The 21044-nt window shown below is 50.2% G+C and overlaps 1 protein-coding gene across 5 annotated transcripts in view; it reads left to right on the top strand.

Annotated features, from left to right (window-relative positions):
* LOC119964481 (vitamin D3 hydroxylase-associated protein-like) overlaps nt 1-21044 on the top strand; it is a 152245-nt gene that overhangs the window by 33408 nt on the left and 97793 nt on the right. For all 5 annotated transcript variants that reach the window (XM_038794033.1, XM_038794034.1, XM_038794030.1 and 2 more), the window contains exons 3-4: nt 121-237; nt 5577-5717. In XM_038794033.1, the coding sequence (XP_038649961.1) occupies nt 121-237; nt 5577-5717 (258 nt within the window). The remainder of the gene's footprint in view (nt 1-120; nt 238-5576; nt 5718-21044) is intronic.

Here is a 21044-nt window from a genome sequence, read left to right as displayed (position 1 = left end):
TGGGTTCTTATAGTATACTTTGTTTCTGAAACTCTATGTTACAGCATCCCAGTCGCTCAATCATTGACTAACCTCAATTCTATTTGCAATATAACCAAGACTATGTTCTCTTCCTCCCAGGAAACCTATGGAACAAAGATTGAATCCGTTCTGCTTCTCACACTTCATGATCTCTGTCATTCACTAAGCAACGGGGATGTATCACCAAGTTACGTGCTGCATGCTTATCTGGAGAAAGTAAGAGAAAAGCCATGTCTTACATTGGAACATAGGATTTCGAGTCGGCTGTTTAACTCCATAGCCCTGTTCAGCCATTCAATGAGATTGTAGCTGATCTGTGATCTAACTCCACATGTATGTTCATATACCTTTTCCCCAGATCCTTAACATCTTTAGTTAACAAAAATCAATCAACTTTAAAATTAACAATTGATCAACCATCAATTGTCATTTGTTCCAAACCTTTACCACGTTTTGTTTGTAGAAGGGTTCCTAATGTCACTAATTGTGAACTCCCTCTCCTCCGCCCACATGCTCCCCTTGTTTCTCTGGAAGGGGCTGATGGTTACTGAGAATATAATTCCACAGGCAGCAGTAGTTCTCCTCCAAACTCCCGTACTTCACATGTAGCATAGATAATGAATGTCAGTGTGCAAATATTTCCCAAAAAGGATATCATTTAACTGACTGACAAAAGGACATATGGACTAATTACAACCCAGGCCTTCCTTAAGTGATCTCTTATCTACTCAACTCCTCCTCTGAGGTCCTTGTGAGACCTCAATGTGAGAGGTGGAAGACTGTTGTGGCTAAGATTAGGACTCTTCTTGTCAGCAACCTCTAGCGTCTCAAGCCTGAGAAGAACCAGCTACAAATTTCAGTATCTTGGCATCTGCCGTGACTGTTTGCCTGGTGAGGATGTGCTGTCATCCTCAGAGGAGACAACATACACACCTTCCATTGCATTACTGCTGATGCTATTGACCTGCAGCTCAGCATCACCCTGATTTATGGAGAGCAGATGGTAGGACATTGGTGATGCAACCTGATTGATTTGGAATCCCAGCCTGCCTGTGACAGAGAGGATAGTGAAATCTCGGGAGACTGTCTGGCTCCAGTATGAGTATTCCTGGCGGTATCTACTATGGGCATTGCTAATTTCTGCCAGAGGGTCTGGATACACTGTCCACTCAGGTCGCCACATATTCCAATAGTTTACTGCAGAGTGTTGATGCCATGCACCAGAGCACTAGACAAATTGGTAAAAGATTCTTGTATAATTTCTGATAGAAGGCCCTTGTTGCTGTCTAATATACCAAGCAATTGCTGCCGGCTTCAACCAGTTTTCTTTTGAAGGCTGGGTTCCAAAATCTGCATTTTTGCCTTCTCAGTAGAATTATTACCTGAGCTTGCCCTCCAGGAAGCCTTTGCTGGGTTGTCCATTCCACTTGCACCTGCTCACATGTGTGATGCATGATCAATTGCACAAAGACGATAGTTGAATACAACTGAGGCTTTATTGCTCTAAGATGTGTGGCCCCCCACAGCAGCTGGCAAAATGGCTGCTGCACGGAGGACACAACATATTTATACTCCGCCTACTGGGCAGAGCCAGCAGGCAGGGACTACCGTCGTACCTGTAGCACAGGTCCTATCATACATCACCTAATATAGGTGCAACAGTGGTTTACCACATTCACCCCCTGTTAAAACTGAGTCCGGCGGGGGCGGTGGAGAATTATATACAACAACTGAATTTTACATATACAATTTTTGTGAAAAAAAAAATGTCTTTTGAAGTCCAGTGGACCAGTTAGAGATTTAATCGGTCCGGGGCCTTAATGTGCCACTGGGAGCGACGCAGTGGTGGCGGCGATGCCGATGCTGGTCTGGCCTTCAGTGACTCTGGGAGCGTGCCAAAATCCTCTTCATCCTCGGGCGTGGGCAGGGGGAGGACGGATGGTCCTGGGGGGGTTGCTGCTGGGAGTGCATGGGGAGGGGAGGGTGGCGCCGGGCCGGAGGGGTGTGTGTGTGTGGAACCTGCTGGTGTCAAGTCCCTGAGGGAGACAGTATCTGGTGGCCGTCGGGGTATGCCACGTAGGCATACTGGGGGTTTGCATGGAGCAATTGCACCTTCTCCACCAACGGGTGCACCTTGTGGAGTCGGACGTGCCTGCGGAGCAGGACGGGTCCTGGAGCTGCGAGCCAAGTCGGGAGCGACACCCCGGATGTGGACTTCCTGGGGAAGGCAAAGAGATGTTCATGTTGTTTGTTGTTAGTGGCGGTGCACAGTAGTGACCGAATGGAGTGTAGTGCATCAGGGACGACCTCCTGCCAGCAGGAGGCCGGGAGGTTCCTGGACCGTAGGACCAGTTGGACGGCCCTCCATACCGTCCCGTTCTCCCTCTCTACCTGTCCATTTCCCCGGGGGTTATAGCTTGTCGTCCTGCTGGAGGTGATACCCCTGCTGATCAGGAACTGATGCAGCTCATCGCTCATGAATGAGGATCCCCTGTCACTGTGGATGTATGCAGAGAAACCGAACAGAGCGAAGATCGTGTTGAGGGCTTTGATAATGATGGCAGACGTCATGTCGGGTCATGGGATGGTGAAGGGGAATCTGGAGTACTCATCATCAACCACACTGAGAAAATACGTGTTATGGTCGGTGGAGGGGAGGGGCCCTTTGGAATCCACGCTGAGACGCTCAAAGGGGCGGGAGGCCTTCACCAGGCGCGCATGGTCTGGCTGGTAGAAGTGTGGCTTGCACTCCGCACAGACCTGGCAGTCCCTGGTGATTGTCCGTACTTCCTCGACGGAGTAGAGCAGATTGTGGGCCTTTATAAAATGGTACAACCATGTTACTCCTGGGTGACAAAGGCTGTCGTGCAGGGCCCCGGAGTCAGTCTACTTGTGCGCTGGCACATGTACCTCGGGATAGGGCGTCTGGGGGCTCGTTGAGCTTGCCGGGGCGATACAAAACCTGGTAATTGTAGGTGGAGAGCTCGATCCTCCACCTCAAGATCTTATCATTCTTGATCTTGCCCAGCTGTGTGTTATTGAACATGAAGGCTACCGACCATTGATCAGTGAGGAGAGTGAATCTCCTGCCGGCTAGGTAATACCTCCAATGCCGCACAGCTTCAACGATAGCTTGGGCCTCTTTTTCGACAGATGAGTCCCGAGTTTCTGAGGCATGAAGGGTGTGGGAAAAGAATGCCACGGGTCTGCCTGCCTAATTGAGGGTGGCGGCTGGGGAAACGTCTAATGTGTCGCTTTCCACTTGAAAGGGCAGCGTCTCGTCTACTGCGTGCATCCCGGCCTTGGCGATATCCGCCCAAATATGGGCGAAGGCCTGTTGAGCCTCAGCCGTCAGGGGAAAATTGGTGGATTGTATGAGTGAGCGGGCCTTGTCTCCAGAGTTTGGGACCCACTGGGCGTAGTATGAAAAGAACCCCAGGAAGCGTTTGAGGGCCTTGGGGCAATGGGGGAGGGGGAGCTCCATGTGGGGCGCATGCGGTCGGGATCGGGCCCCAGAACTCCCTTCTGGACCACAGAGCCGAGGATGGCTGAGCGATTCGTGCTGAACACGCACTACTCCTTGTTGTAGGTGAGGTTTAGGAGAGTGGCGGTGTGGAGAAATTTGGCAAGGTTGGCATCGTGGTCCTGCTGATCATGGCCGCAGATGGTGACATTGTCTAGGTGCAGAAAGGTGGCCCGCAAACCGTACCGGTCGACCATTCGGTCCATTTCCCTTTGGAAGACCGAGACCCTGTTGGTGACGCCAAAGGGAACCCTGACAAAGTGATAGAGGCGACCGTCTGTCTCGAAGGCCGTGTATGGGTGGTGCGCTTTACGGATGGGGAGCTGGTGGGAGGTGAATTTGAGGTCTACCGTTGAGAAGACCCGGTACTGTGCAACCTGATTGACCATATCAGATATGCCTAATATAGGTGCAACAGTGGTTTACCACAATGTGCCTGGTGATCATTCGCTGCAGCCTCTCTAATCCACTATGCATAACCATTAGGCATGCTTATATCTGTATTGATGTTTGGAAAAGTGAGAGATGATTGGCCACACAAGGAAAGTGTGTAGGTGCTCTCTTAAAATATGGATGTAGCATTTCCTGTTCTTGTACTCTCTGTGTCAGTTTGTCCGAAGCAAAATGTGGGAATTGTTGCTCTTTTCTTTATCTAAACCACAGTGTGTGTTTAACCTGTATACGGTGGACAATTGATCACACAAGTTGTTTAGCACAACAATACTTTATTAACATACACAAGGTCATTTACTTAATCAATCAGACATTCATCCACATTGGACTAAAAACTAATACACTTAAACGACTGTAACTTAACTTCCAGCTGACCAGCAAATACAGAGCAGATATGGTCTTGTCTGGCAGTGCTGGAGTTCTGGTAGGCTGTCTGTGTCCTCTGTGCAGGTCCCTCTGTGGATGGCGTGGGCTCTTCTTGTCCAGTGGTGGATTCACCATTGTTGTTGGCTGTCCATGCTGCGGTCGAGAGAGGGTGTGGTGACCTGCGTAGTACCTTTTAACTTGCTTGGATTTCCTTGCCCCTTTTGTGGGCGGTCTCCGGATCGTTGTCAATCAATTGATCAGGGTTCCATCACCCTGATCGATCAAGTCCAATCAGGGGCTGCCACATCGATTTTGGGGTGGGCACTCAGTGGCCATGCCTGGAAGTGTTGGGGGCAGGGGCTTGGGTGCCGCTGTGCCTGGTAAACAATATGATTGACAGGATAGTTCTATTGTTTCTGGGAAGACCTTTTAATGGCCTTTTTCCTGTGCTAGTTTCTGCATAAGTCTGAGCTACAGCTTTGTGTATTTGCAGGCTGCAGTTTGTCTGTGTTCAGGCAAAGCCTTCTTTGTGGGCGGCCATTTTAGATGGTCGCAGAATGTATGACCAGTGGAAGGGTCCTGAAGATATATGAAACAGCTCAGAATACATTGCCGTGCTGAGAGATCTTGGTTCGGACTTGTTTGTGGCCTACCAAAACCAGATAAACCATTCCAAGCGTAGATGGAAGAAGCCACCCTTGTCCATCAAAGATCCTTGTCTATTTATTTTTATTTATATTTTCTTTCACTTTCCACCACCCTTTCCCCTCTGTGTTATTTGTCCGTGTGTAGAGAGTGGGGCGAGTTAGGAAGGGAGGGATTAGAAAGGGGTAGTAGTTACATTCTCAGTCCATTTAATAATAATACTGTACATTATAAAAGATTACTTGTGTTTTAAAGTTACACATCTGGTGACTATAGTTTATTGGATTCAATTAAGGACCTCGGGTATTTTAAATAAAATCTAGTTTTACCAGTGTTGCGACTCCGGGTCAATGGGGCCGGGATTGACTGTGCACTAGCCCAAGGTGGCAGGCAGGTTAAACCACCAGTCAGTTCTCCCCCTCAAAAGGGAAAGCAGCCTATGGCCATCTGTACTATAGCGACTTTACTTTTTTCACTTATGAAATGTGTGAATTTGTTAAAGCAGAATATCAATCATACGCCGTAATTGCTGTGGTCAAACTGTGTTTCTATGTTCATTGTTTTAAAGGCTCTGGATGCGACACAAAAGTTCAACTGCATCACAGAATTTCTTCCTGAATGTCTCACACAACTTGCAGAGTTGCAAGGTATGAATAAAGGAATCTTGTATGGTATCCCCGTCAGCATCAAGGATAACATAAATTACAAGGTACAGGTTCTTGTGGAAAGTGTATTTAAATATTGGATGTTGTATGCTCTCTGGAACTTGATATTTGCATCTGTGTTTTGTGTTATGTTGCTTAAGGCCCTTAAAAATCCAGGAAGTATCGGGAAGAATACAGGTCCTGTACCTATGACAGTCCAATTTGCTGTTTAAGAAAGCAGTCATTATTCTTTTTCTATCCTCGACACTTGCTTCCCTTCGCTTGCAAAGACACTGGATACCTGTCATCATTCAGGGCATCTTTTTAAGCTCCAGTCACCCTCTGACATCTTGGACAAGTGGTCATTGTCCAGGGATGACTCTCGACTAGGAGCATTGGCCTGGCTGCAAAAAACAGGGGGGCACTACAGTTAAGCCTAATTCTGTCCTTTCCAAAGTCTTTACACATGAACTTCCAGCAGCAGCCTTTGGATTGTGCTGAGGAGTAGAAAAGGGCTTCTTTGCCCTTCCCCATCCAGAGGCTTTGAGGTCTATAACAACATTCCTACTGCCACCTTAATTAAAACCTGAACACAGACCGGGAATCAAGCCTGTAACCTTCTGATTTTTATGGCTCTGCAGTGGCCATCATTTCAGTCAATATGTTTTGAGTAAGGCTATGGCCTAATTTTCTACCACACTGGGAACTTTAATTCCAGCGCATAAGAAGGGTAGTTTTATCATTAGCTGGAAGCAAATATCAACCACATACTGTGATTCCTGACAAATGGAATCCTCCACCATAAAACAGCATAGAGATGAAGGAATTATTTTGTATTGTTAAAGCACGTGCAGTGAGGTGATCACACAGCACAGGTAAAGAGTGCATGGGAATGAGTGACCACCAGACAGAGCAAGAGCACTAGTCAGGAAGTGCAGGATTTATCGCCCTCTCTAACAGAAACAGAAAATGCTGGAAAATCTCAGCAGGTCTGACAGCGTCTGTGGAGAGAGAACAGAGCTGAGGTTTCAAATCAAGGCTCTGGATGCAACAAAAAAATCCAACTGCATCACAGAATTTGATGATGAAACGTTAGGTCTGTTCTCTCTCCACAGACAGATGCTGTCGGAGCTGCTGAGATTTTACAGCATTTTCTGTTTTTGTTTCAGATTTCTAGAATCCGCTGCAGTTTGGTTTCTATCCTTCTCTAATAGGTTTGTAATTTTGGATACTGTTTGGAGAGGTGGTTTCACAGGGGAATGCAGCAAGAGCTGGGTCTGTGGCACCACGAGTGGCTCAGTGCACAAGGAGGGAGAAAAAAGTGTGAAAGAGCAATGGTGACAGGGGATTTTATTGTAAAGGGAACAGAGAAATGTTTTTGGGACCGCAGATGTAAGACCAGGATGTATGGCATCTCCCTGATGCCAGCGTCAAGGTTGTCGCTGAGAGACTGCAAGACATTCTGAAGAGACAGGGTGAACAGCCAGAGGATATAATCCATATTGGTACCAATGACATAGAAAAGAAATGGGTTGAGGTCCTGAAAGCCAAATATAGGGAGCTAGGAAATAAATTAAAAAGCAGGACCTCAAAGATAGTAAAAAGGCAAATCAAAAGGCACTGTATCTGAATGCATGTGGCATTTGCAATAAATTAGATAAATTAATTGTGCAAATTGGTATACACGGTACAATATGATTGTGATTATGGAGACATGACTGCAGGGTGACCAAGGTTGAGAACTGAATATCCAAGGATATTCGATATTTGGGAAGGCCAGACATAAAGGGAAAGGAGACGGGGTAATGTTGTAAGTTAAAGATGAAATCAGTGCAATAGTGTGAGAGAATATCGACTCAAATCTAGATGTAGAATTAGTCTGAGAGGAGCTAAGAAGCAACAAAGAGCAGAAAATATCAGTGGGAGTTGTCTATAGGCCTCCATACAACAGTAGTAAGGTATGGAATGGCATGAAACAGAAAATTAGAGATGCATGTAACAGGAATGCTACAGTAATCATGGGTGACTTTAATCTACATATAAATTGGGCAAACCAAATTATCAACAATACAATGTGTTATGGATACCTGGTCAGCTCTCAACAGTGGCTAAGAGACTGGACCAGAACCATAACGTTTTTAAGTTTTAAGGTGGTGCAGAAAGATCAATTTGTTCCAGGAGTGATAATATACGAAATACGGCTTAGTTATTTTATAAACAAGCTTCATTAAAACAAACAAAAAGCAATATTTAAACTTTTAAACTTCAACCCAAACACTAACAGATTACATGTATTTTCTTAACTTTAATTCCGGAGTTCCATTAATTAGCACTTCAAATGAACATACAGCTCTCATTCCACTTACACAGCTGACAAAGGTGACACTTGCATTTATGAAGCAAGTTTTCTGCTGTTAGTCAAGTTACTTTAAACTCTTTCTCAAAAATCTATCTTCTAAAGTGGTGCCCTTGAAACAGGACCCGGGCCCCCGAGAGGCCATATTCGGGGTGTCGGACCAGCCAGGGTTGGAAACGAGTGTGGAGGCAGATGTTGTAGCCTTCGCCTCGTTGATCGTCCAAAGGCGGATCCTGATGGGTTGGAGAGCAGCCTCTCCACCCTGTGCCCTGGCATGGTGGGGGGGACCTGTAGGAATTCTTGACTTTTGAGAAGGTTAAGTTTGAACTGAGGGGAAGGACGGAGGGGTTCTACAATTCATGAGCATTATTCATTATGCACTTTCAAGAACTGGAAAACATCGAACATTAGTTGGGGGTTGGTGGGAGCATTGGGGGGAGGGGGGCTGTGTGTGTTAATGGTGACTGTGGGTGATTCCTGATTCCTTTTTGTCATTTGTTTATGTTAACATACGGGCTAATGTTTGGGGTTTGGTGGGAGGATGGGATCGTTGTTATTGATATGGGGATTGACATGTTTGTTACTGATTATTGTTTATTGTTGGTGCGTGTAAATTTGGGAGAAAATGTAAAAAAGGAGAATAAAAATATTTAAAAGAAAAGAAATGGAAAGTGGTATGTTGGCCTTTATTGCAGAAGGACTTGAATACAGGAGCAAGGGTGTCTTACTGCAGCTCGTACAGGGCTTTGGTGAGACCACATTTGGAGTATTTTGTGCAGTTTTGATCTCCTTATCTAAAAAAGGATATATTTACCATAGAGAGAGTGCATATAAGGTTCACCAGCCTGATTCCTGGGTTGGCTGGGTGTCTCGAACAAGGGGTCACAATCGTGGGTTACCGGGTAGGCCATTTAGGACTGAGATGAGAAGAAATTACTTCGTTCTGAGGAAATTCTCAACCATAGAAGACTGTGGAGGACAAGTCACTGACTATATTTAAGAAGGAAATAGATAGATTTCTATACTTTATAAAGGTGTCAAGTGTTATGGGGAGAGTACGGGAGTATGATGTTGAGATTGAGAATCGGTCATGATCATATTGAACAGCGGAGCAGGCTCGAAGGGCTGAATTGGCCCCGCTTCTATGATCGATGTTTGCATTTCCCACTTCCATTAGGCATGATACTACTCTCTTTTGTTTTTAATAAACAATTTCATTGAGGTAGTTTTTGGCTTTATAAACAGTTACAGACATCAACAGAAAGAAAGCAAAAAAGGCAAAAATGTGCAAACATCCACGTACTTTCAATACTTCCATCGTAACATACTGCACAAGCCCGCTCCTCTCCCACCGGTACTACCCGCCATATTTTCCCTCCTACTCTACTCTACCCCCTCCCCCCCCACCCCCTGCTGACGTTCACTCTCCCGCAATTAAGTCAATAAATGGTTGCCACCTCCGGGCGAACCCCTGCACAGATCCCCTCATGGCGAACTTAATTTTTTCCATACCCAGGAAACTCGACATGTCCGCAAGCCACCACTCAGTCTTCGGGGGCTTTGAGTCCCTCCACGCCAATAGTATTCATCGCCGGGCTATCAGGGAAGCAAAGGCCAAAACATCGGCCTCTTTCTCCCCCTGGACTCCCGGGTCTTCCGAAACCCCAAAAATTGCCACCCCTGGACCCATCGCCAGCCTTGTTTTTAGCACCCTGGACATGACCCCCGCAAATCCCTCCCAGTACCCCCTCAGCTTCTACTCTCTTTTTTATAGATCTCTTTCTTTTTTAGTATGGACTCAGTTTTATGTAGCAATAGTAGATGAGTTCAATGTAACTCACCTTTTGTCTACTATCACAAATTGGTTTGTGGGTAGTTATAGTGACTAACCTGGATATGGACATACACACAATGTAAGCTCTACCTCTTAAAACCATTTAATAAGGGGGATGAATACGGCTGATGGGGTTGAATGGAAAGCTCCATGAGGTTATAAGAGGGAGGCCTGGTTGCTTTTAACTGCTAGGCCCCATTTCAGTATGATTGATGGGCTGTCTTACAAATTGAGCTAAGAATTAGACATCCGCCGTGTAACATGTGAAATTTCAGGTAGAAAGCTGAGGATAATTTAAAGGGGCAATACACTTCTCCCAGCAAGGTGATTTGAATTTTGTTGGAACAAGGCTTGCAACAATTGTGACGCCAGTGAGAGGGCTGCCCCCATTGTCCTAATTTCATTCTGGAGGTCCTGGTGCAGTGTATTGAGAGAGCAAGGATATACTTTTCACCTGACAGCTGCCAAGGTATCACTAGGGAAGCACTAGTTTGGGTCTCCACAGAACTGGGTCATACCCACAGGACCTGGCTTCAGTGTCAGAAGGAATTTACTAACCTCATGGAAAGCAAGGGTGAGTACAGCTTTCACCTCCCAGCTCTCAGAAATAGCTGCCAATATATATTTTAACCCTCCACCATCAATCTCAATGAAACTCTTGTGGTGCAATGGGTAGCATCCTGTCTCTGAGCCAGAAACTCCGGGATGAGTCCTACTCCAGGACTTGATGGTAAGGAAGTGCATTCATAATGCAGTAAAACTGATTGAAATCAACCTGTCAGTCCTTCCAACACATACCAATGGCAGGTGGTAAGAGTGGGAGAGGTTCTTGGTCAGCGATGTGATGGTAGGAAAGCTGGAGCCTCGACTATCCCCATTCATATCTCCAGACTACAATATGCATGTAAAAGACCATATTGCCACAGCAAGCCAGGCTCACTGTGAACCGTAATATATCACCCATCAGGACAAATCCAACCTGGCTAATTACTGCTCTATCAGTCTACTCTCAGCAAAGTGATGGTAAGTGTTGTAGGCAACGCTATCAGGTGGCAATTAGGAATAATATGCTCATTTTCACACTCAGTTTGGGGTCTGTCGGGTCACCCAGCTCCTGACCTCATTACAGCTTTGCTTTATCAATGACTTACCCTCCATCATAATAAGATCAGAGTGGCAATTTTGCGGATGATTGCATAATGTTCAGCACCATTTACATCTCAGATACTAAAGCAGTAACCTTCCCCCCCCCCCCCCCCCCCCCGGACATTCAATGGCATTACCATCGCTGAATTCCCCACTATCAACTTGCTGGACATTATCATTCACCAGAAACTGAACTGGACTAGCCAGATAATACTGTAACTACAAGAGAAGGTCAGAGGTTAGAAATCCTGTAACTTACCTCCTGACTCCACATATCCCGTCCACCAGCAGCAAGGCACAAGTCAGGAGTGTGTTGGAATACTCTCCATTGCCTGGATCAGTGCAGCTCCATAATAGTCGCTGGCGTATGAGGTCCGACCCAATCCCCGTAACAAACGCGTCCCTCATAAGGAGGTTTGAATGTTCCGTGGCCGTAACAGCCTGACAGTCACAGTCCCGGACGAGTTGGATTAGGGCCCACCACAAGTCTTCTATGAACTCACCAGGGAGTTGAGAGCAAGTGGTAAGCACGTGCCTGGCGAAGAGCGTGTTCGCCTTCTGAGCGTAATTCTCTTTGAGAAGCGCATGGCTTCGGCGTAGTTTGGCGCATCCTGGGTTAGCGGAAAGACGCTGGAGCTCAACCTTGGGTACAGAATCTGTATCCTCTGAGCCTCCGAGACAGGGCTGGGCGCCGAGTTGATGTACGCCTTGAAACAAGCTCGCCAGTGTTGAAAGTCCTTTTTGGCGTCGCTTGAATGCGGATCCAGCTGCAGGAGATCCGGTTTCAAACGGAGGTCCACCTTTTGAAAATCTTAGAGCAATAAATGCGATCAGCCGAGCAGAGAATCGCCGCGGGAGGGGGGGGGGGGGGGAACCGCTGCCAACGGACCCCGACATGTGCGGCCAGATTCCCGCCCCTGCCAAAAAACCGGCTCCGGAGAATTCGGCAGCCGGCGTCGGGGTGGCAGGGCGGGATTCACGCTGCCCCTCGGTGATTCTCTGGCCCGGTGGGGGGGGGGGGGGGGGGGGGGGGGGGGTCGGAGAATCCCGCCCAAGGAGACCCCTTTTTTGAGTTTTGTTCTCAAAATCTGTTTGGTCATTTTCTCAGGGACCCCTGAACATCAATGAGTCTGTTGTGCTGCAGGTTTTGCAGGCATTATTCAGGAAAGCATTAATTTTGTAATCTGAAGGCTTTGAATCTGTGAGGAAGATATCAAGAATACACAGCTGGGAATTGAAAATTACATATTGCAAATATGAGAGAACAAGATTGCTCCACTGATTGTGACCAGAAAAGGAAGCTAATTGTTAATACTTGATAAAGGTGTTTCATGTTTCTGATTGCAAAATTTTTTTGTATAATGTCCGCCTTTTGAGATGTAATTTGGCCCAGAGCTCAAATGTTCTCAGCAAAACAACAAATATTGACATTTTAATCAGTACTCGCCATGCCTGACATAATGGGCGCGATTCACCCAAAATATTTCAAATGGCGTGATTCTCCGGAAAGATTTCAAAGTGTGGTAGCGAGCGGGAACTGCCGCGAGCTTCCCGGCGCTCGGCCCAGCGAGGCCGGCATCGCTATTCAATGTTGATTGACCCACTTAATTGACCTCACCGCAAATGAAGGTTCATCAGGCGATTCACCGGGATAGTGCTCGCCAGCCCCCCACTAACAAGGTTGAGCAGCACTTGCTCATTTCGCAACCGAGGTGCCGAGAAAACTGGCCCCAAGATTCGGCGATGCAGACCTGGCAAGGCTCGTAGATGCAGTTGGATTTGGATTTGGATTTCTTTATTGCCATGCATACCGAGGTGCAGTGAAAAGTATTTTTCTGGGCAGCACGGTGGCACAGTGGTTAGCATTGCTGCCTACGGCGCTGAGGACCTGGGTTCGAATCCCGGCCCTGGGTCACTGTCCATGTGGAGTTTGCACATTCTCCCCGTGTCTGCGTGGGTTTCACCCCCACAACCCAAAGATGTGCAGGTTAGACGGATTGGCCACGCTAAATTGCCCCTTAATTGGAAAAAATAATTGGGTACTCTAAATTTATTAAAAAAAAAGTATTTTTCTGCCTGCAGCTCAAACCAGATCAAACGTACATGAAAAGAAAATACGTTAAGAGGGCAACACAAGGTAAATACATAGACACAGACATTGGGTGAAGCATACAGGAGTGTAGTATTAATCAGAACAGCCCATAGGAGAGTGTCTGTGTTAGAATTAAGTTTGAAGAGATTAGTACGGTTATAGCAGATGTAAGAAGAGGATCTATGTGAGAGCTTGCAGAGAGCCGCCAAGCTCCAGCATCGTCTTGAGGCCAGGAGGAATGTCCTGTTCCCCCCAAGGGTCCCAGAGTGTGAGCCACAGGGCAGTCAATGCTGCCTGGGACGAGGTAGCGGTGGCTGTAAGCTTTGGGAGTGTGACCAGGAGGACTGGCCTCCAGTGCTGTAAAAAGGTCAACAACCTACCCCAGGCATCATTGGTGAGTAGACACCAACGCCCCCAACCCTATCCCGAGACTCTTCCGCCCCATGTGAGCATCCAGGCCCTCAACTCTCCATGCGGCCCACAACCCTCCCTTCACCACCCCTCTCCCTTCAACCGCTCCAACCCTTCCTTCACATCCTGCCCCCCCTGTGAACCACGCGTGTGACTAATGATGATCTCTCTGGGCGGGATTCTCCAACATCCCCGCCTGGCCGGAAAATTGCCGGGGGGTGGCGCGCATCCCGTCCCCGCCGGCTACCGAATTCTCCAGCGCCGGGGCTTTGGCAGGGGCGGGAATCGCACTGCCCCAGTCGGCGGCTGCTGGCAGCGGCTCCCCCCCCCCCGGAGATTCTTCAGCCCGCGATGGGCCGAGTGGCCGCCTGTTTTAGGCCGGTCCCGCCGGCGTCAATTAGACCTGGTACTTACCGGCGGGACCTGGTTCTGCGGGCGGCCGGGGTCCTCGGGGGCCATGGGGGGGATCTGGCCCTGGGGGGTGCCCCCACAGTGGCCTGGCCGGCGATCGGGGCCCGCCGATCCACAGGTGGGCCTGTGCCGTGGGGGCACTCTTTCCCTCTGCACCGGCTGCTGTGGACCTCTGCCATGGCTGGTGCGGAGATGAACCCCCTGCACATGTGCTGGGATGATGCCAGCACACGTTGGCACTCCCGCGCAATCACCAACTCGCGCCGGCGGTTGGCGTGGCACCAAGCCCCTTCTTCGCTGGTTGGCGCTGCGCCAACCCCGCTGGCTCCGGCCCAGCCCCTGAAGGTGTGGAGGATTCCGCATCTTCCGGGCGGCCCAACGCCAGAGTTGTTCACGCCACTCCTCGGCGCCGGGACCGCCCGCCCCGCCAGGTAGGGGAAAATCCCGCCCTCTGTGTCTCCTCAGGAGAACCCCTCACACAATCGCCAGGAGAGAGCCCAGACTGGCAGAGGCACGTCGGACCTAAGAATCCTCATCTCCTTCGAGGAACGGTCCTGGAAGTGATGGGGGTGGCCGACGACAGGGCGGTCACCAATGCGGAGGCTGGCAGACATCGCAGAGGTGAGGAAGCACCAGGCTCCACCCAGAGAACCTGTCAAACATGAGTCGTGATTGCCTTACTGACTAACCCATCCTTCCTACTGACCACATGTCCATTCTCTGGCAGATCCTCCAGCTGATGGCGCAGGCCCATCCCGAGTGACCCCCTCTTCAGCCTCCCAGGAGAACGATTCGGAGGACAGCTCCGATGAAGACACGATCGAGGCGTCACAGCTGTCATCCCCACCCTCCACCATCGCAGATACACGCACCTCGGTGGGAAATGTTTGTCAGGCTTCTGGGGCACAATCTGGTGAGCACCACACAGCTGTTGATGCACATCAGGTGGAGGCGGGAACCCTTTGGCGAGACAGCAGTTGGAGGGATGCTGCATCCCACAACCCAGCTGGGTCCCAGCCTGACGCTGAGCCTGTGGTACAGGATTACCCAGAGCTGATGGAGAGGTTAGGGTGAGGTCAGGACATTCAGAAGGCAATGTAAGCAACACTCCAGCAGATGCAGAGCCGATTGGAAGAGTCCCAGAGGCTACGGACACAAGAGATGTGACCGGCAATGCATGGCACCGAAGCTAACACTTCTAGGGTGGTGACTGCAGTGGAGAGCCTGTTGCATGACGTTGGCACCATGAGTATCAGTTACGGCAATGGCTGAGGGTCTCGACACAATGTCCGGCTCACTGGGGTATGCGACCCAGTACCAGGCTGACCATGATGAGGTGCTGCAGGACATGCCCCGCTCTCAATTGAGAATGGCCAAGGCACTGTGGAGCTTGTCCTTGAAGAGGCTGGGGTGACCGACTAGCCCAGGATGTAGCTGATGTGTACACTCCCCGGTAAGCGATCACACACATGCATGATCTTCATGTGGTGGTCATACACGAGCTGTATGTTCAAGGAGTAGAACCCCTTCCTGTTAATGTAGGGCACTCCCAGATGGCCAGGTGAGTGCAAGGCGACATGCGTGCAGTCTATCACCCCTGGACCTGGAGCATTCTGGCGATGGCGGAGAATCCTTCTGCCCGGGCATCCTGTAGGGCTTGGTCCATGTCAAAGTTGATATAGTTTACCGCCCGAGCAAACGGAGAATCCTGTTGGATGCACCTGTGGGCTGTGGCTCCACACTGCCCACACTTTGACCCCACAGGAGAAGATAGCCCATAATAAGAGCGAAAGGGCAAAGACAGGGGGTGGGATGCCAGAGGTGCCCTGGAAATCGCTGGGTTGTCCGAGGATAGAAAGGTTACTGACAGCAAGGTTGGCCTGTGCCAGAGAAGTGAGGATCCACTGCCCCTTCACCCAGATGATCTGTCTCAAGTGATTTGTTAATATCCCACAAAATGATCTTTCTCTTTCACTGACCACATGTTCATTGTCTCCATCTGATAGGACTGGGCCACGTGGAGTCATTCCCTGCCACCCAAGAAACCACCTCAGAGGAGAGTTCCAAGGAGACTACTGGCAATGCGTCACAGATATCACCCTCACCTTCCACTAGCGTAGAGACACACACTCGATGGGTGACATTAGTGGACAAGCTTCAGGGGCAATATCTGGTGAGGACCCCTAGCTGCTGATGCACATCAGATTGAGGCAGGAACATCCAAGGGAGATGCTATCCGAGGCCTGCTGAGCCCCAAGACTTAAGTTGGTCCTGGCCAGGTGCCGAGCCTCTGGATAAGGTTATCTCAGAGCTGATGCAGATGACAGGACACAGCTGTGAGATTCAGGGAGGTTGTCAGTGACATTCCAGTGACTGCAATGCTGTTTGGAGGAGTCCCAAACCCTTCAAGCGCAGGAGGTGGTGCCGATAGTGCATGGCACCGAGGCCAACATTGCAAGGGTGGTGACCGCAGTGGGAAACCAGGAGCCAGTGATGGTGTCCAAGGCATGGCGAGGCTTGTGACAGCGAGTCTGCCGGGGCCCACTGGCTCCAGGTACTCCTGAGGACGTTCGCCAAGGGCATCAAAAGCCACAAGAAAGCATCAGGCTGCCTCCATCTCTAATGTGCATCCTGCGGACACACCTAGACATAACACTAGACAACAGATGATAAAAAAGAGCGAGGAGCACTGTGTGGGCACTGGTGAGGTCACCATCTGTAGCTGAGGGGAATGGAAATTTGTCAGATTAGAATGTTCACCATTAAAAGATTACACAATTGATTCATGTGCTACCTCTGTCACTTTAATCTTCACCTCCTGTTCCTCCTGCTTGACTCCCCCTGCCCCCCGCACAACCCTCCCCCCCCCCATTGGTCCAAGGTCAAAAGCCCCTGATGTAGACTCTGTCATGAGGATGGGTGTGAGCGTGCTGTCAGCAGCAAGACAGGAGTTAAACATAGTCCAATCCAGAGAGCGCCAGAGCTTTCCTCACAGCGACTGGCCCTCACTCTCCTGCCATGTAAACGGCCCCTCGGACAGTGACAACACAGACCCATTACCCTGGAGTGATGTTATACAGACCCTTGGAGGAAGGCGACAGGTGGTTGGGGAGGGGGGGGCGGAGTGATTTAGGGGAGTTAGTGGCGGTGGGCGGGAGGCGGGGTTTGAGCTCATGGACGCAGCTTTGTCCTCGGAGAATCTGGAGATGATGAGGACCTCACTGATCTTCCTGGCATGTCAGCCCTTGCCACTACCTGTCCTCCAACCTTCAGCTCCTCCTTGGGCTCGTCATCCAGCTCCTCCTGGTCTGCCTCCTCCTCCTCAAAGCTGCATGTCCCCCTGCCTCTCCTCCTTCAGCATGTCGTCACGCTGCTGTGCCAGATTGTTAAGGGCTCACAAAGTGGGAGACCCTCTGGGGGGTGTGCTGTAGGACTCTGCAAGAGCGGTCCAGGCATTGGAATCTCATTTCCAGATAGCAGCCTGATGCACCCGCTTTCTGACAGCACCGGAGACAACATGGGCCTCATTATATTGAGTCTCTGCCTCGGTCTCAGGTCTCCGCACTGGCGTCATCAGCCATGACCTTAGTGGCTATCCCTTGTCCCCCACAAGTCAAGCCGTCATCCTGGGGTGGTCTTCGAAGATACCAGAGATCTCTGAGTGCCCCAGGACATAGTTGTCATGCATGCTGTCAGGGTAGCGGGCACACAGATGTATGATCCTCAGGCAGTGGTCGCACATGATCTGAACATTCAGGGAGTGGAACCCCTACCTGTTAATATCTTTATTAAATCTTTATTATATTAATAAATAATCAGGCACTCCCTGATGCTCCTGTGTTAAGCACGTGGGACCCGTGCCATTGATTGCTCCCTGGACCTGGGGCATACTGGCGATGGCGGCAAAACCTTAGCTTGGGCATCATGGTGGACCTGGTCCAGCTGGAAGGTGATATAGTCAGTTGCCCGGGCTACTGTGATGACTGTGGTATGCCACACAGGTCCCCGCTCGAGCTCTGGAATGACTCATTGGCATAGAGGTTTTGTGCTGCAGTGACCTAGATGGCCACCTGTAGTGAGCGTCCTCCACTCCCATGGCATGCCATGTCCGCGAGGACATGGTGCAGTCGCCACAGTGTCTCCCTGCTGAGACGCAGTCTTCTGGACACGGTGTCCGTCAGCTTATTGAATGACCACCAATATTTATGCACCATGGCACATCACTGGCCTCCCCTTCTGGCCCCTTCCTCAGCCTGATGGGTGGCTGGGTCTTCAGGCTGTGCGGCAGACCCTGGACATATGGTGCCGCCTCTAGCCTGTGTTGGTGTTGCTACTGTCTTCGGAGTCAGCCTGCCTTGGCTGCTATCTCTGCCGGAAACAATAGGGAGGCCGTGCTCAGATGTCCTCCGCTCATTCAGACACTTACCCTTTAGCCGCAAGAGTGTCCTCAGTGCTGAAGTCCAGCTCATTAGTTTTTGATTGTTGGCAGCTGCCTCTATGACACGCCTCAAATTCAGGCACACTGTTCAGGCATGAAAGGTTGCAGGACATCCAGTCCACTAATTATCCTCTCAGACAGAGCACCTGTTCCCTCGAGGAGGTAATTGAGAAATTCAGGAGTGTGAAAGGCTCTCACAACTAACTAGGCTAATTCCTCATTTCAAATAGCCTTCAGCTCTGAAGCGAGAAGCTGCTCACAGTCAAAGAGGGTAAAATTGACTTTGATGCGAGAAGCTGTAGCTGGACTCTGTCCTACATGAGTTTGGTGGGTGTGGTGAATGTAACATGGTAATTCACACTGTATCTTTGTAAGCGCAGTAGTGTTACCCGACCACTAGGGGGAGTAGCTCTGGGAATGCTCAGGAGCTTGTACAGGGCTCCACCCTTGGCTCTGCCCACGACTCCTCCCCCTTGTGCTGCTGTATAAATACCCTTGTCCAGAGTCAGCCTGCAGTTCACTGAGAGTTCATCAACGGGTAACAGGCTGGCTCTGTAGTAAGTAGAAAGCCTATATCCATATCGGAAACACGTGTCTGGTGAATTGATGGTTCCATCAATTTAATCTACTTAAGAACAGTCAAGATCGATCATGGAATCAGCCCTCAAGCCTGGACGCCTGGAACTCGACCCGCAGGATGCAGAGGCTAAAGAAATCTTCTCCCACTGGCTGCGGTACTTTAAGGCCTACCTGGCAGAAGCGAGCTCAGCCGAAACGACAGAGGAACAGAAGTTAAGTCTGCTGCACGTGAGGTGAGCCATAGAATCTCTACGCAACTAAACGCAGCCGGTTCATATACTGCAGCGCTAGCGGTACTTGATAAGATATATGTAAGGCCCATTAACAAAGTTTATACACACCATGTGTTCATGACTCGCTGCCAGCGGCCTACAGAATCACTCACCAAATTTTTTAGGGAACTCAATAATTTGTCAAATGACTGTAATCATCAAGCGGTTACCGCGGCTGAACACAGAGAACTTGCTGTACGCGATGTTTTTGTAGCGGACCTCAGGTCTAATTATGTGCGCCAACGACTGCTGGAAAAGGGGCCCCAAGACTTAGAAACAACTGTGGAAGCTGCGACCATGATGGAGGTCTCCGTCCGCAGCCTTAACTCGTTCCCCGTGGACCCCGCGGCCCAATCATAGGCCCCCGACCAGCGACTCCCCCAGGCCTGTGCTACGTGGCCGCCCAGCCACCATGCTGCCCCAGCCAGCCACTATGCTGTTCCAGCCAGCCACTATGCTGCTCCAGCCTGCCATTTCTGCGGCCAGAACCAGCACCCGCGGCAGCACTGCCCGGCCCGCAACGCGACCTGCAGCAGCTGCGGGCGGAAAGGCCACTACGCAAGAGTGTGCCTCGCTAAAAGGGCCCCAGCTTCCAACTCCCCAGCGGCACGAAGTAATCGCTCCCCACACCCGCAGGCCCGCGGGGCCCAAAACGCTGCGGCATATGCCCCGACTCCGCCCTCTCCCACCACGTGCGATCCATGGGGGCCGCCATCTTGGCAAAGGGGCTTTTCACAGTAACTTCATTGAAGCCTACTCGTGACAATAAGCGATTTTCATTTCATTTCATTTCAAACCTCCACCACGCGGCCGGCCACGTGCGACTCATGGGGGCCGCCATCTTGGACGCCATCTTCCTCGCCGCCCGCCACGTGCGATCCACGGGCCTGACCTGCATCTCCATGCTCGGACAACTCATCGGAAGAGTACAACTATGAACTCATTGGGCAGTCATCACGGGGCCACTCCAGCACAGCTGATCGAGCCACCGACTACCCGCAACTCAGCGCAGTCACTCTGGACCAATCACGCCCGAAGCAGCTGCAAAATTCGATGGCAGAAGTCCAAATCAACGGGTACAAAATGTCATGCCTCTTCGACTCCGGGAGCACTGAGGGCTTCATACATCCAGACCTAGTAAGACGCTGTTCGCTACCCGTTTTCCCCGTGCGGCAAACTATCTCGCTCGCTTCAGGCTCCCATTCGGTCCAGATCCAGGGACGCACTGCCGCGACACTCACAATCCGAGGCGCTAGCTACTCAAAATTCAAACTCTATGTTTTGCCCGACCTCTGCGCGGCACTCTTATTAGGCCTAGACTTTCAATGTAACCTTAAGAGCCTCACCCTCAGCTTCGGTGGGCCCCTGCCCCCACTCACTATCTGCAGCCTCGCTACACTGCAAATCACCCCCTCCTCTCTTCGCCAATCTCACAAAGGACTGTAAACCCGTAGCCACTCGTAGCAGGTGGTACAGCCTGCAGGATAGGGTATTTATCAGAACAGAGGTCAGAAGGCTTCTCAGTGAGGGGATTAGAGAGGCCAGCAATAGTCCCTGGAGAGCTCAGTTGGTGGTCGTTAAGACCGGGGAAAAATTCCGCATGGTTGTCGACTATAGTCAGACCATAAATAGATTTATGCTCCTCGACGCGTATCCCCTCCCCAGGATTGCAGACATGGTAAACCAGATCGCCCAGTACCGGCTCTTTTCCACGGTGGATCTGAAGTCTGCATACCACCAGCTCCCAATCCGCCGGGAGGACCGCCACTACACGGCATTCAAGGCTGATGGCCACCTCTTCCATTTCCTCCGGGTCCCCTTCGGCGTCACTAATGGGGCCTCGGTGTTCCGAC

Source organism: Scyliorhinus canicula, chromosome 4 (assembly GCF_902713615.1).
Source record: "Scyliorhinus canicula chromosome 4, sScyCan1.1, whole genome shotgun sequence".
NCBI lineage: Eukaryota > Metazoa > Chordata > Chondrichthyes > Carcharhiniformes > Scyliorhinidae > Scyliorhinus > Scyliorhinus canicula.
Note: the sequence above shows the minus strand (reverse complement) of the source record. Positions and strands in the feature narration are given on the sequence as shown.